Source organism: Camelina sativa, chromosome 10, assembly GCF_030686135.1.
Source record: "Camelina sativa cultivar CO46 ecotype springtype chromosome 10, ASM3068613v1".
In the NCBI taxonomy this organism is placed as follows: domain Eukaryota; kingdom Viridiplantae; phylum Streptophyta; class Magnoliopsida; order Brassicales; family Brassicaceae; genus Camelina; species Camelina sativa.
The window spans coordinates 9,413,236-9,427,753 of record NC_141889.1 but is presented as its reverse complement, the minus strand read 5'-3'; the positions used below and the strand labels follow the sequence as shown (position 1 = coordinate 9,427,753).

General features: G+C 34.2%; 4 protein-coding genes across 6 annotated transcripts; all 4 read right to left on the bottom strand.

Annotated features, from left to right (window-relative positions):
* Positions 1 to 1,527: 1,527 nt before the first annotated feature.
* LOC104720225 (putative terpenoid synthase 7) lies at positions 1,528 to 2,288 on the bottom strand. The gene is made up of 4 exons (XM_087468527.1): positions 2,280 to 2,288; positions 2,083 to 2,189; positions 1,764 to 1,994; positions 1,528 to 1,692 (listed from the first exon to the last, which is right to left on the bottom strand). The coding sequence occupies exons 1-4, from the start codon at positions 2,286 to 2,288 to the stop codon at positions 1,539 to 1,541; spliced, it is 501 nt and encodes a 166-aa protein (XP_087324653.1). The 3' UTR covers positions 1,528 to 1,538.
* A 47-nt stretch (positions 2,289 to 2,335) lies between these two features.
* On the bottom strand, positions 2,336 to 3,115 carry LOC147935937 (terpenoid synthase 9-like). The gene is made up of 2 exons (XM_087470342.1): positions 2,803 to 3,115; positions 2,336 to 2,729 (listed from the first exon to the last, which is right to left on the bottom strand). Exons 1-2 carry the CDS (start codon positions 3,052 to 3,054, stop codon positions 2,409 to 2,411), a joined length of 573 nt encoding a protein of 190 aa, XP_087326468.1. The 5' UTR covers positions 3,055 to 3,115; the 3' UTR covers positions 2,336 to 2,408.
* A 1,842-nt stretch (positions 3,116 to 4,957) lies between these two features.
* Positions 4,958 to 7,957, bottom strand: LOC104718290 (putative terpenoid synthase 7). The gene is made up of 7 exons (XM_010436007.3): positions 7,620 to 7,957; positions 7,090 to 7,375; positions 6,620 to 6,992; positions 6,305 to 6,526; positions 6,073 to 6,214; positions 5,519 to 5,767; positions 4,958 to 5,326 (listed from the first exon to the last, which is right to left on the bottom strand). The coding sequence occupies exons 1-7, from the start codon at positions 7,848 to 7,850 to the stop codon at positions 5,033 to 5,035; spliced, it is 1,797 nt and encodes a 598-aa protein (XP_010434309.3). The 5' UTR covers positions 7,851 to 7,957; the 3' UTR covers positions 4,958 to 5,032.
* Positions 7,958 to 12,046: 4,089 nt separating this feature from the next.
* On the bottom strand, positions 12,047 to 14,143 carry LOC104718289 (putative cytochrome P450 71A28). Of its 3 annotated transcripts, none has more exons than XM_087468254.1 (5): positions 13,600 to 14,065; positions 13,433 to 13,468; positions 12,971 to 13,298; positions 12,580 to 12,861; positions 12,047 to 12,489 (listed from the first exon to the last, which is right to left on the bottom strand). In XM_087468254.1, exons 3-5 carry the CDS (start codon positions 13,289 to 13,291, stop codon positions 12,145 to 12,147), a joined length of 948 nt encoding a protein of 315 aa, XP_087324380.1. In that variant the 5' UTR covers positions 13,292 to 13,298; positions 13,433 to 13,468; positions 13,600 to 14,065; the 3' UTR covers positions 12,047 to 12,144. The 3 variants fall into 3 exon arrangements, with proteins under 3 accessions (XP_087324380.1, XP_087324381.1, XP_019086168.1); XM_087468255.1 differs by having other exon boundaries at positions 13,444 to 13,468; positions 13,600 to 14,024; XM_019230623.2 differs by having other exon boundaries at positions 12,971 to 13,468; positions 13,600 to 14,143.
* Between the last annotated feature and the right edge of the window lie 375 nt (positions 14,144 to 14,518).

Below are 14,518 nucleotides of genomic sequence, written 5' to 3'. Positions count from 1 at the left end.
TGCTGAGTGAAGCGAAGATTCCGTGGTGGTGGTTACTGTGGAAGGATCTGGTTCGATGTTGGAGGTCAACGTCGACTCTATGGCTAGATCTGGCGAATCTGGGTTGGCGTCTTCGCTTGCTGGTTCCGGCGGTTTTGTCTCCGGCGGTTTGTTGGCTTCGGTGAGCAATAAGAGATGAAGCTTCTCTTCGACGAGCTTCTGTAGTTGGGTTTGGCTTCTTATTCAGATCCGACCTCGCATTCCAGCCATGGCGGTGTATTGCAGCAAGGGGGGTTTGTTTTAGTTTCAGTCCGGCCAAGGAGTGTGCCTTGTAAAACGATGGAAGTGATGTAGCGCCTCGTTCTTGCACTGTGAGGTGATGATATGCTATTTTGTGTTCTCAATTTTTCATCTTTAGAAGATTAGCATTTTGGTTGTTATTTGGTTAGTTCGGAGAAGCAGCTATTTCGTCGGTTTTGCCTCACGACCCTTGGTCGGGTCAGTCGGATGTATTGTCCGTTTTTAGGTTTAGGACTGGAACAGTGAAAGCCGGAGAGACCAAGCTCTTCTGATGATGCGCCTTTGGGTGTTGAAGTTATTGGGACAAGTTCTACATGTCGATCTAGAGGTTCTCATAGCTGGGATTTGTTCGTTTTCAGTAGTAGTTTTTTGGTTTTCTCTGTGTTAGTATTTGTTTTTGTGTCATTAGGTTAATTTAGGTGGTTTAAGAGATGATTTCACACCGAGTCGTGGTGTGTTATCTATCTCACTGTGGTTAAAAAATGATGCAATGGTTCTCGATCAGGTAGCGTTGGATCCGCCTAGTGTTCCAGGGTTGTACTTGATCAACCATTTGCATTTGTTTTGGTCCAAGTCTTAAGAGGTGAATGTAATGTTTCTTTGATTTGGTTGTAATACTTTGGTTACTGGAAAGTTGAGGTTGAGCCAAAAAAAAAAAAAAAAAAAAAAAAAAAACCTTACCAGTTTAAAAATTTCCAAAGCCATGAGACAATATAACGCCTTGATTAATGTATGTATATTCTCTCAGTTCCAATATACTCCCTCCGTTTCAAAATATATGATGTTTTAACTAAAGCACGCAGATTAAGAAGTCTTTACTTTTAACAAGTTCAACCAATCAAAAACAATACTGCATAATATAAAATACTAAACTAATCTAGAAGTTGCATTGAAATTTGAAAAAAAATATTATGAAACAAAATATTTCTCCAAAACATCTTATATTTTGAAACGAGGGAGTATAAGATTTTCTAGCTAAAAGCACAAGGTGTAAGAAATCAAAAATGTTTGGCTATTTTTTATATAAAATATATATTTAAATATTTATTCAAAAAATTTAACCAATAGAAAAAAATAATACATACTAAATATACATACATAATGTATAGAAATTTGAAAAAAAAATCTTATAAAATAGAACAAAATAAAAAGGCTAAAAAATTTTATAACTTAAAACAGAAGAATATTTCAAAAAGAGTATTTCTAACAAATTCTCTATATATATTTGGCTGACATAATCATACTTACAAAGATGTTTTTTAGTTGGTTACCTCGTCTATTGTGGCATTTACACTGTAAGATCTTCCTTGTGGCCTAAGTTCTCTTTCAAACTCTTTAAAAGTATCCAAAATGAAGTTCAACACAAATCTCAAATAATCAGGTTGTTTATCCATTGCTTCGTCAGGAGCCCACCTGTACATCATGATCATTGTTTATCTAGAGTTCTGATAATAACTTTGTATGTGTGTTAAGTCATATCGTACATACCTTTCCGATCCAAGCTGTTGGCGAGGCTTTCAGCCTCAGGAAGAGACGCATACCTATCAAATGTGTCATCTAGAAGCGCTAAACCAGTGAAGTATTGAATCATCATAGTCCTTGCACGTGAGAGTTGTGGCTCAAAGAACACCGCTTGCACAAGGAAATGATGTTCGACGATTCTGTCTCTAAAGTAAGGGGGCAAGTTAGTTGCAAACTCTAGCTTCTTGTACCATCTTGCATCCAAAGATATAGATATGTAATCAGGATAAAGTTTTTATTAGGATTGTAAGTTAAGCCATAGAAATTGAGGAGCTTACATACTTTGTAAGGATTTTCAGTTCTTGAAGGTATTGGAGTTGTCCTAACTTGAAACTGAGCTTAGCAATCTTGAGTAGAATTTCACATTGAGGACGGCAAAAGATTATATTCTAGACGAAGCATTACAAAGTATGGACAACTCCAATACCTTCAAGAACTGAAACTGAGCCTAACTTGAAACTGAGCTGAGCTCAGCATACCCTTGGCATCTATTAGAGATTCTTTAAAATTTCCATTGCTCCCTTTGAATCTTTGGAATACATCTATTGAGCAAATTTAAATCAAGGTGTTATATATATACATAATAATTAGAGATAACAAACACATGTTCAGACGTCAATGATGATCAAAATCCTAGGTAGAGATCCTTTACCGGAAGATATATGATGACCATATCTCCTTAAAACCCAAAAGATGATGGAAACTGTGTACAAATCATCCTCGTGGTCCATTATCTTATCTATGTTTTCGAAACCCTCTCTTAGAATTTCATAGATCTCGTCCTCAAAGTGATATGCAAGGCCAAGGCTAACCAACAAATATATCACAAGGATTGTCTTTTTTGTTGAGTCAATGCTTTGAGAAGACATGAGTGTGTTCTTGACTTTCGGCTTTAGTTCATCGATCTCTCTCGGGAGGACATCCATTTCCTAATAGTAAAATATGTACACATGTGTTAACCTTCTCTACATCTATAGAAACCAACTATATATATGGACTCACCGAGACATGGACGGGAATCGAGTGGAAATAATGGGTCCATTCAGAAGTTGGCAATTTCTTGAACTTGCGAATACGTTCTTGATCACCACACGTCAGAGTATTAGTGGCCTTCAAACGAATATGCTTTAAAGGCTTACAGGAAAATGACATAATGGGAAAGCCATAGAGTTTGCTTAACGGAAATAAATTTGTCCAAGAACGAAGAGAAAACTGAGACCCAAGTTTTGGCCTAAAAACAGATGTGGTTTCCATGCTCACTACAAAATGATATGGAATCTGTTTCCACCATCAAATTTATAGACCACAATATGACTCTTGTGCTATTTTCTTTTTAACAAAAACATGATTCTTAATATCCATAAATATTTTAAATTTTATAAAATTATCTTATAGTATTTTTTTTAACTTAGCAATATATCAAATATTAAATACTTCAATATAATGCAAGATTTTATTCATAATTTAATAGTCATTATTCCATTAAAATCTTTTTACTCAAAGATACTTTACTGGAAAAAAAATTCCTACATCTTTTAACTTTTTAATTAATATATTATTGGACAAAAATCTTAAAGCTTACCAATTTTGTAAATTTCCACCATCAAATTTATATACCACAATATCAATCATATATGTTTGTTTTTGGTTGAATATATATTTTTTATTTTAACAAACACAAGATTTAAATATGCAAAATCAATTGAATATCATAGAATTCAAAAATAATATACTTTAATTATAGTTTTTTTCCTTAATTAATTATTCTATTCCTTGAAAATATTTTTTCCAAAATTCTTTACTGATTTTTTTTTTTCCAACCAAACATTAATAAGATTAAAAGAGCACTCCAAGATTGGTGGCCTAAACAGTAGGGTAAGAGTTTACAAAAATAGATTCAGAAATTAAAAATCTTGAAGACCGAGCAAGGCGATCTGCCATTGCGATGAAGTCTCGTTGGATCCTGACTAGGGTGAAGGAAGGGTATGAAGTTCTGAGTGAGGAGAAATCCTCCAGCAGATTCAAAAAAGCGGGTCAATCGTCCGGCGTCTGCACCATCGCAACTAACTCTGCACAGTTCGTCTCAAAGGTCTGACAAACAACACCAGTAAATATTCCATAGCCCAGATCAGTGCTTGTAATTCCGCGTGTAAGGGGGTAAGGCCTCTTTTGTGACTCCGTGCTCCCAGAAGAATCGTTGAGTCTTCTCCATCACAACACCACCAACTCATGCCCTGAAAAGGGTCCGTACCTTTCCATGAACCATCCACATGACAACGGGAAAGGAACCCCTTTCCTCCAATATAGGCGGCACCGAAAAATATCTCCCCGAAAAAGACTTGGCCTCCGCCCAATATAGACTTGGCCTTTACTGAAATTTTTTGTCCCTAAATATTCTCAAAATTTTAACTTACATCTTATCAGTCAACTATTTTGAAATTTGAGATGAGAAGAATATTTTTTTAACCTGTTTATAAAATTGAAATCACACATATAGGAGTAGATAATTTTTTTAAAAAGTCATCAATCACAATAAAGCTGGTTTTACCTAACCTTCTCTTTTTTTTTCGAAATAACAAACATAAACGCAAAGTAAATGAACACTATGTAAACAACCACAATCTAAAGTAACCACAACATATTCAGCTATATTCTAGGTAACGTTGCTCCTCTTCAACCCAAAAAAAAAAAAAAAAACATTCCTCCTCCTGCAGCAATAGTTTAATTAGCTAGCCCGATATTGATATTACCGAGTGTAATCTACCAATTTGTATATATCATCTAAAGCATGTTTTCATTTAAGTAGGGTTCCAAGTTCCAACTATTAGTCTTTCACCGATTCTCATTTTGACATGCTTGCCAATTTTTTAGAAGACAATAATGATGCTTGATTCTTACTGTTTTTCTTTTCTCTAGGTTCTAACTTATTTTCTATGCCGACTTAAAGCCCATAGTCAAACTATCTAAAACATAAAACACCACTGGGCTCCTTAAAACTTTTGGTATTTTGCTAAACAACTTTCAAAAGCTTGTTACTAGCTAATCAACTCATATTTTAAATATACGATATTTTCCATGACAAGATCTCTACGTAGCTTCCACGTACAAATTAAACTACAAAGACAAAAAAAAAAATCAAGAGCCAAAGACAAAGATATTACTTCAAAATATCATAACATATGATACCAAACGCCACATGTCATAATCATTACAATGTTATAAAGCAAAATCTTTAAAGACGAATCGGATCAAGATAAAGAGAAATAATATAGTCCTTAATTTTGCCTTCAGGCTCGGTTAATCCTTCACCGTAGCCGTAGGCAACGTTGGTCATGCGTGCACAATTGATGGCTTCCTTGAGAACTCGTCTTGGAACATTTTTTGTCATCAAAAACTCTTCATTCACTATTTTGTCGTTGTCCACACGCATTTTGTGAAGTGCCCTAAAAGCTTCGTTTTTGGTAACTCCATATTGCTTCATATAACAGTTGACCCCAGTAGTTACATATCCTCTACTCATGTCATCCTAATCAAATCACGTAAGTTTGGAATTACATAATAACTTATTTATGAATACTAAAAGGAAACAGAAGGTACTTGGAGCTAGGATAACTATCTGTCTATCTCTATTGAGGAATTCAAAGTGATTGTAGTCTTGTAGATATGAGGGATTAGTTTAGATAATAAACTATATACAGAGAGGATTAATTCTCTGTACCTCAAAACCGGCCATGTCATTCATTAGACGCCCGTTTATAGATAATGATTGGATGAGTTTTGGTCTTGATTTGAGCCACTCATAAGCTTTCTCCGTAGCAATATGTCCCATACCCATCAAAGTGCCAGCCATAGTCGCATACATCGTGATCTCAACCTCACCAACCTCCATGTAATCCTCAAAGCTAGGAACGTTAGCGGCTTGCGCCCATTTGGCAAGGTCAAGGTTGGATTTCACGAGTCTTTTGAACTGCATGCTCAAAAGTATAAATATGACGAATATTTTACTAAAGCAAACAATTCTATTAGGAATCTTCATGCATAGTTTATGAGTTTCAGCTTAAGAGTGAATAGCCTAATGAAACATAATATGTATATTTTTAGGAAGCATATAAGATATATAAAATTGGAGAGAAATGGAAAAATACACAGTAGATAACAATTAACAACTACCCCAACCAAAGATGATTTTTTATACATAAAACAACCACCATTTTCATACCCGTACATGTTATAATTAACATGTCACTAGCTAAAAGAGTTTAGATTGGTTACCTCGTCTAGTGTGCCTTTCACGCTGTAAGATCTTCCTTCAGACCCCACTTCTCTTTCGAAATCTTTGAATACATCCATTATAAACTCAAACACGAATTTCAAATAAGTTGGTTGTCTATCCATATCTTTATCAGGAGCCCACCTTGTACATCATCAATATATCTTTCATGATTATCATAATCACTAATATTAATATTGATATTTTATGGAATTTTAACATGTAGCGTAGTACCTTTCTAGGCTATTTGCGAGGATTTCAGCTTCATGAATGGAGGCATATCTATCGAAGGTGTCGTCGATGATGGTTTCGGCTGTGTAGAACTTAGTCAACATAATCCTCGCACATGAGAACTGTGGCTCAAAGTACATCGATATCACAAAAAAATGTAACTCCACGATTCTGTCTCTGAAGTAAGGCGGCAGATTAGATGCAAACTCCAACTCCTTATACCATCTTGCATCAAAACAAACGGACATATATATATATATATATGTTGGAATGAGTAAATAAAAATCCCTATGTACAAGTATTGAGGAGATTACATACTTTGTAACTATTTTGAGCTCCTTGAGGTATAGAAGTTGTAAAAACTTGAAATTGAGCTTTGAAAACTTGAGTATTATCTCATCATGGTCTTCTACGTGTTCATAGAATGAAATATATTCCATCGCGGCTAGTATTTCCATGTTCCAATGTTGTGATAGACCAAGAGCATTATGTATAAGCCTTGAGAGATGAGGGCTTTCTCGTCCTGCTAACGACTTCAGATGTCTCGTAGTGAAACTCAATGCTTCGTCCATTATACAATCTTTCATCGTCCTCAAATGAGAGGCTTCGTATAAGCTCAACATGCCCTTAGCATCCTTGGTTAATGAGTCCATGAACTTTCCGTCCTCTCCTTTGAATCTCTTGAACACATCTATGTACATCAAAGATTTTAATACCTTTCCATCGAAGAAGAAATAAACAAGGTAACTGATATGTATTTAACTAATGATATGCACACAGTTACTTACCTGACGACATGTTGTGTCCATACGTTCTGAAAACCCAAAATGAGATGGAGATTGTGTAAAGGTCTTGTTCATTCACGACCATATCATACATCTTTTCAAAGGCATGTGACAAGATCTCTTCGATCTCATTCTCAAAGTGATATGCAACACCAAGACTGGTCATCAAATAAATCAAAAGAGTTTGCCTCTTAGCAGAGTCATGGCCTTCGGCTTGGGAATGTGACATGAGAATGTCTTTAACTTTGGGCTTGATTACTTCGAGTTCACTTGCAATGACATCTAATTCCTAGAAGAAGTTATGGAATAGGACATGAGCATGAACATAACTTTTTTTTTCAATAACAAACATCCTACAAGAAGTGAATTCAGGTGGTGACATAACAAAAACATTAAAATATAAACTACCCGCCTACAATCTTAGTTAATTCAATAGATAATTTAATTGTATTTTGTGGCATAATTTTTTTTTGTCTAAGTGTTCTATGCATCATAATATATATAGCGATATATAATATAGAAAATATACTCACCAATTCATCGAACGGAACATAGAGGAAGTGATCAGCCCATTGTGAGGGTTGCAACTTTCTAAATGTGCGATCGCTTTCATGATCCAAAACAGTTTGAGATTTCATGTTCATGAAAGAGGGACAGGGAAAAGTACTGATGGGGAAGAGAGCAAAACAATGTATATTTATAGATAGATTTAGTACAAGCAAACCAAAACCCATATATAAGCTTTTGCAATAAATGGTGCTCATGGAGTCATGGTATTAAAAAAAGGTTACGGAAACTTTTGGAACCTAATTGAATTTAGTAGTTAGCCTCTCATTTCACACGCACAAATAGTGAGGAGTTTTTGAAAGTCTCTTGTTCATAATTTCATAAATCATACTTAATAATTTTTAAAATCATACTTTTTCCACTAATATTAGCCCCCAAGAAAAAACGAAGTAAATAATGGGTACGTAAAGGTGCTTTTGGAGTCATACTTGTACTAAATATTTTATTTTTCCCTAATGTCATTTATAAAGAATGTTAATATAGTCAAATTTTTGTCATTAGATGTCGTTTAAAACTAAACTTTATTTCAAAATATAGAACAAAAATAAAAATAAAAAGAGTAATTAACTAATCAATATAAAATGTTTGATATATAATCTATATAATAAAAAAGCCAATCAAATTAGTTCGAAAATAAAAATTACTAACAAATGATCTACATATATAAACTAAATAATATGTCTAATTAAATAATTAATATGACAAATATAAATATATATCATCTAACTAATATAGTCCTTTTAGTATAGCGGAGTGTACCGCACGGATTCTCTCCATGCACCATCCACTCTGCTAGTTTAGATGTGCAAGCAACACTGGATCATATTTTTAGAGACCATTTTCATTTTTTTTTGTCAAACAGCTTTTAATTCTTATAAACCTATATACATGGCAAACACATGCTAATCTAATCTGGAAGAAAATACGTCACTTTGCAAGGTATGGGCAGTCCGTCGAACAAAAATTATGGTTCTGTGAATCTCTATATATCATATAATTAACATGACTCATATCAATGCTTTCAGTTTGAAGTGGAGTGGATAGAGACTACTGTGTAGAATTTTAATTCTCAAAAAAAACCTTCGACTCCATAGTTCGCCGGTTGATGATGGTCCAAGCCCAAGTATTCATTTCTAAAGGAGTTGGACATATATATTGTTCGACTTCCTACAAAGCCAGACATTGGATGAGCGTTGAGGTGGCACATTTGTTGGTATCGTATATAAGAGAGTAAGACCAACTCCAACGGGTACAACCCTAAAGCGTCTCTTATTGGACTTCTATAAAATTTATTTTCAATTTTTTTTTGTTAAATGAATTATTTGTTAGGTGATATGTGTCCACAATTCTCTTACAGATGTTTCTAAAACTTCCTAATTTAGAGACTGTTTTTTTTCTTTCTCTTCAGTTTTTATTTGTTTAATTAATTTAATCTCCGTATTGGATACATCTAAGATCATTTCCATTGGTTTTCTCTCCATTTTTTTTAATAAAGGTGACTCACCTCTATTATCACCTCTAAAATAGATATTGCTATTTTTTATTTTATATATAGAATAACTCTATGATTTTTCTCTATAAAAAAAGAAATATAATAATTTCTATTTTAGAAGTGAGAATAGAAGAAGGTTAAATATAGTAATTTCTATTTTAGAAGTGAGAATAGAGGATGGTTGGAGTAATACTCACTTCTATTATAGACAAAAAAGAAGGATGGAGTGGAGATGCTCTAAAAGAGAACTTTTTTAAATAATGATATTAAACTATTAATTTTATAGTAGAGTTCAGATGAAAAAGGTATGCCAATTTTTGTTAATATTTTTATTAGATACATTGAATCTAATTTTTTTTTTCACAGAAGTTAAGGTTAGTGTTAGAAATAGTTTATTTTAATATAAAAATCTATATATGCATGTGAAATAATCAGATCAAAGTATCCAGTTTATGAGCTTGTTGATCAAAGTGTTAGTCTGTTAGATACCCGAATATATGTTAGGATTCCCATATATGGCTCTAAGGCACAACTGTTTACACACTAGCACAACCCCTTGCAGTTCCAGAAGTGAAAGAAACTAACTTTAAATCTCCATGCAAAGCCACTTGTACAAGTGGTAGAAGATGATGCTCATAACTTTAATCTCCATGCAAAGCCACTTGTACAAGTGGTAGAAGATGATGCTCATAGCTTTAATCTCCATGCAAAGGCCACAAGTGGTAGACGATGGTGCTCATATACTAGGCATCATCATTTCAGTCGCACCAATTGCGACAACTTTTTAAAAAATTATATACCTGTTCTGATCTTATCTTCGTCGAAATCATGCTCTGTTACTTCATAAAATTCATAATCTTTCATTTTTGACTATTTTTATTTCTTTTACCTATAAAATTTACATATAAAGCTTTTAAAACGTAATTGTGGAGTCGTGATAGAGTGAATTTGTTGTTTTCCTTTGACACAGTCTATAATTCTTGGAATACGTGTTGCTAAGAATAAATTTCTTAATTTTATTAGTTAATTGAAAACATAACTAAGTGTAAAGAGAGATCAAATTAACAAAAAACATTCTCTTCAAAAATGTAAAAGACATGCATCTGTATTCTGTACTTTGAAAAATCATAATATTCACAAAACTGATAAAGTTCATATGAACTGAGTAAGATATGAATATATAATATGTTCGTCGTACGTCCTCTCGTTTTGTCATTTATTTCTTCTATTTTGCGTATTCTCTCGATATGGAAAGAGATTTGCTGCAGGAATTATAACGCATAGATCCCCGTCATATCTCGAAGAAGAGAGAATGAAATTATGACAACAGACCCAATTTGGTGGGGAGTAGTCGTAATCGGGTACCAAAACCCTCCGGTACTGATGAAGTGTACCTAACCCAAAGCTTGGAAAAAATAATAAGAGAGATATTATAAGTTGAAGTCTAGAAACGAGTAGTCAAGATACGTCCATATACATACATGCTTATCATGAGCTAATATATTCTATGGTTATGTTTTAGTTTAAAACTCAGTAACAACTAACACAAATTCTGTATTATTGTGCATTTACATTTATTTATTTTTCAGTTGGAAAATAAAATAAACTATATGCATTAGAATAATCAACTTAGTGTAGAAAGCAATCTTGCTTGACCACTCTTTTATAATGTTTAATAAATTAAGCCACTAAATCTTAAAAGATAAAAAGTATAGAAATAAGATCTTAGTTTTGTTTATATCAACAGGGTACAATTCCATGTGCTTTTACAGGTCATGTACCACGGTTCCTGCTTAAGTATCAATATAAATACAGATATGCTTTCTCGGCCTATAAATCAGATATAATTTTGTCGATAGATTAATTCATTAATCTATTTTTTCCTGCATCATCGTATATAGTGGCTACTCATGTAACATGTGGTGTCAATTAAAATAAGGAAATCCAATCAAAGTTGATTATTGTTGAAGGTGATGATCGTACGATATAACAAAAATATATGATTTTAGGGGGGCGGGGGGGGGGGGGGGGGGGGCAAAGATTATTTCATAGAACTCACCAAAAGTTGGTAATTGACAGAATAGTCTGAAATTTGCCGAGGTAAGAGATACAAATAATGAAACGAAATTGAACTAATCAAAGTGCCGACCTTAGGTTTAGAGATAGAATTGAGAAATCATGACTCCTCCTAGGTGTCTGATGAATTAGTGACACTTGATCTCACATATATGCGACATATGGAAAAAAAACTTAAATAACCCTATTGGCAAAAAATACACAACTAGCCTAAGATATCACCTAGCCTAAGTTGGTTTGTGAATTAAATGAGGAAATATATGGTGCCTGAAGGAAACTTGTAGCTGCAAAAATATAATTCTTTTGAATTTCTCCCTAGCTAGTGACCAATCCTTTTTTGCATCTCACCAGATTAAGTCTTCAATATATTTGGCATTGTTTTTTAAGTATATGATGCATATATACTTTGATTAATTTCAAAGTACATTCACATGAAATCTAACTTAATTTTATATATGATGCAGTCTTTTAGTATTAATGCTTTTTATTTGTTTCTTTGCATCCAAATAGTTTTCTCTCTGAGAAATTGTCATCTTGTCATATATCAATCAGCGTGATATTAAGAATATTTCAGTATTATGGAGCAAACAACATATCGCAACATCCTTTTACATATGAACGAAACTACCCTCCTGATTTATTTCCGAGAGAGATCTTAAGATATATCTCTTTCATATGTATAAAAATATTATTTCTCCTTACCACTCATGTTTTTGTTTCAGTTTCTTTGAAATTGATTCAAACTCACAATGTAACTGACCAAAATATGTTATACAATATTGGTTTAATTAGTTTGGCGTTGTTATATCACCTTCCAAGTTCATATCCACATAATAAACATTGTTGAAAAAATAATGGGATGACAAGAACTCAGTTTTTTTATTAACATGAAATTTAGCTGAGACATTGATTGTAGTTGTACCCTAAACTTTCGATAAAGTTGAAGCTGGGAAGGCAATCAAAGGGAACTTGCGGCAAACTTCAATACCGGTTGTTTCAGCTAGATAGTACTCATCATCATCTCCAAGTGGTCTATTCTCGACTCTCCAGTTAAACCGGTACACAAAGTTTGCCAAGGCCACCTCAATTAACGTTGTTGCAAAGTCTATGGCAGGACATAACCTTCTTCCCGATCCGAATGGAATGAAGTTGAAGTCTTGTCCTCGAAAGTCCAGAGGTAGACCCAAATGCCTCTCTGGCTTAAACTCTTCTGCATCTGGTCCCCATTTTGTGGTGTCTCGATGAATGGCCCAAGCGTTGATGAATACCTGCTCAACCAATACCATGCATGCACCATATTTTTCTAGTTTTCTTATCAAATATGATTAATTGTTTGGCTTCCTGGTTTAGTTACTTACCATTGTGCCAGCCGCAATATCATAACCCTTTAGTTTGACATCTTCACTAAGTAGTCTGGGAATTAACAATGGGCCTGGGGGATGTAGTCGAAGGACTTCTTTAATCACAGCTTTTAGGTATTTCATATTCTCAACTTCTTCTTCTGATACATATAACTTATTTCTCGAATACATTCGGATCTCTTCTTGGAGTTTTTTCATAGATTCTGGATGTCTTATGAGAAGTATCATTGCCCAGTCGATGGCCGTGAAAAATGTTGTTGTTCCTCCTAAGAAAATATCCTATAAAACAAGCAAAAATTTCATGTTTAATTAATTTAAAATCAAGTGACTCTCTAGTTTATAGTATTTATTTACTTAGATTTAAGTAAAGGATGTTTTTCTTAAGTACCAAAATGATGAGTCTGATGTCGCTTCTAGCAAGCTCGAATCCATTTGTCTTGTCTCTTTGAATTTCTAACAATATATCAACAAAATCTAATGTCTCTTTCTTCTCAACTTCATCTACATGTTCTTGAACCACTCGTTCGAGAAACTCCACAAACGTTTTGCTTACCTCTTCCATTTTACGATCCAAACCGCGGAGTTTATCTATCCAAGCCAAACCAGGGATGTAATCTCCGACCGGGAAAGCGCCTAGAAGCTCCATGACTTTTCTCAATTGGTATTCAAAATTGCTAGTGTTTTCCTCACGGCTATATTTTCTTCCCATAGCAACTCTGCATATCACATCGTTTGACATATTAAGGAGTAAATTGCTTAGGTTTACCGGCAAAGAAGAAGAGCTTGCTTTCTCAAGCTTCTCCATCACTATATTTATCTCTTCTTCTCTTACTTTCTCGAAGGAACTAACCATTCGCTTACCGAGGAGATGGATAGTACACACACTCTTCATCCAAATAAAAAATAAATAAATAAACCCATCAGCTAATAAACAGATTATCACTGTTCTGAAAGATCATGATAAGATAATAAAATACATAAAAATAATTAAATAACTAATATATCAAAAATTCATACCTTCATCTGTCTCCAATATTCGCCGTAGGAGGAAAAGGCCACATCTCGCCCGCCGTTCATAATTATATCGACAGCTTTGGTTTTAGGACGGTTGGCAAACTTAAGGTCGTGTGTTTTCAAGACGTCATGAGCTACGTCAGCGGATGAGACAACGAGGGTAGGGACACGGCCGAAGTGAAGGAGCATGAGCGGACCATAGCGGAGGCTCAGGGAACGAAAGGAGCGGTGAGGGTGTAGGCTGAGCTGGTGGAGGTTTCCAATCACCGGAAGCCGCCACGGAGAGGGTGGTTGGTTAAGTTTGGTGGTGATGGTTCGTTTGAGGAGTGGGTTTAGGAAGAAGAGAAAAGCTAAGAAAGTTGTAAAGCATAGAGAGATTAATATCATTTCCATATCTGATATCTCTATGACTCTATACTCGTGTCAGTGATGAGAGATTGAGAGGAGTGCATGGTGCGCTTAAATTGATGAGATCAATAATATTACTTTGACTATCTAATTATAGAAAGAAAAGAAAAAAAAAAAAAAAAAAAAACGAAAAAAGTTCAAAAAAAGTCAGATAATATATGAAAAAATAAGAATTGATACATATATTCTAAATAAATTTGATTAAATATTTTCGTATATTTCTAAAAATATTGAATGTGATAAAAAAGGAACTTGTATGTTGGATATGGGCTACGCCCATTATGCCACTCGGCCCAACAAGACTCATTAATTATAATCTCGACCCGACTAGATTGGGAGCAAGTCCACTAATTCCCGTAAAGGGCAATCTCGGGAATTCACGACGAAAACCCTAGACACCCCTAGGTCAACAGTCCCCTATAAAAGGAAAAAACATTTATTGGGATCACCATCCTGACCCGCGGACAATACCTACAGAGCAATACTTTGCATCGAAAACTATTATTGTCTTTCG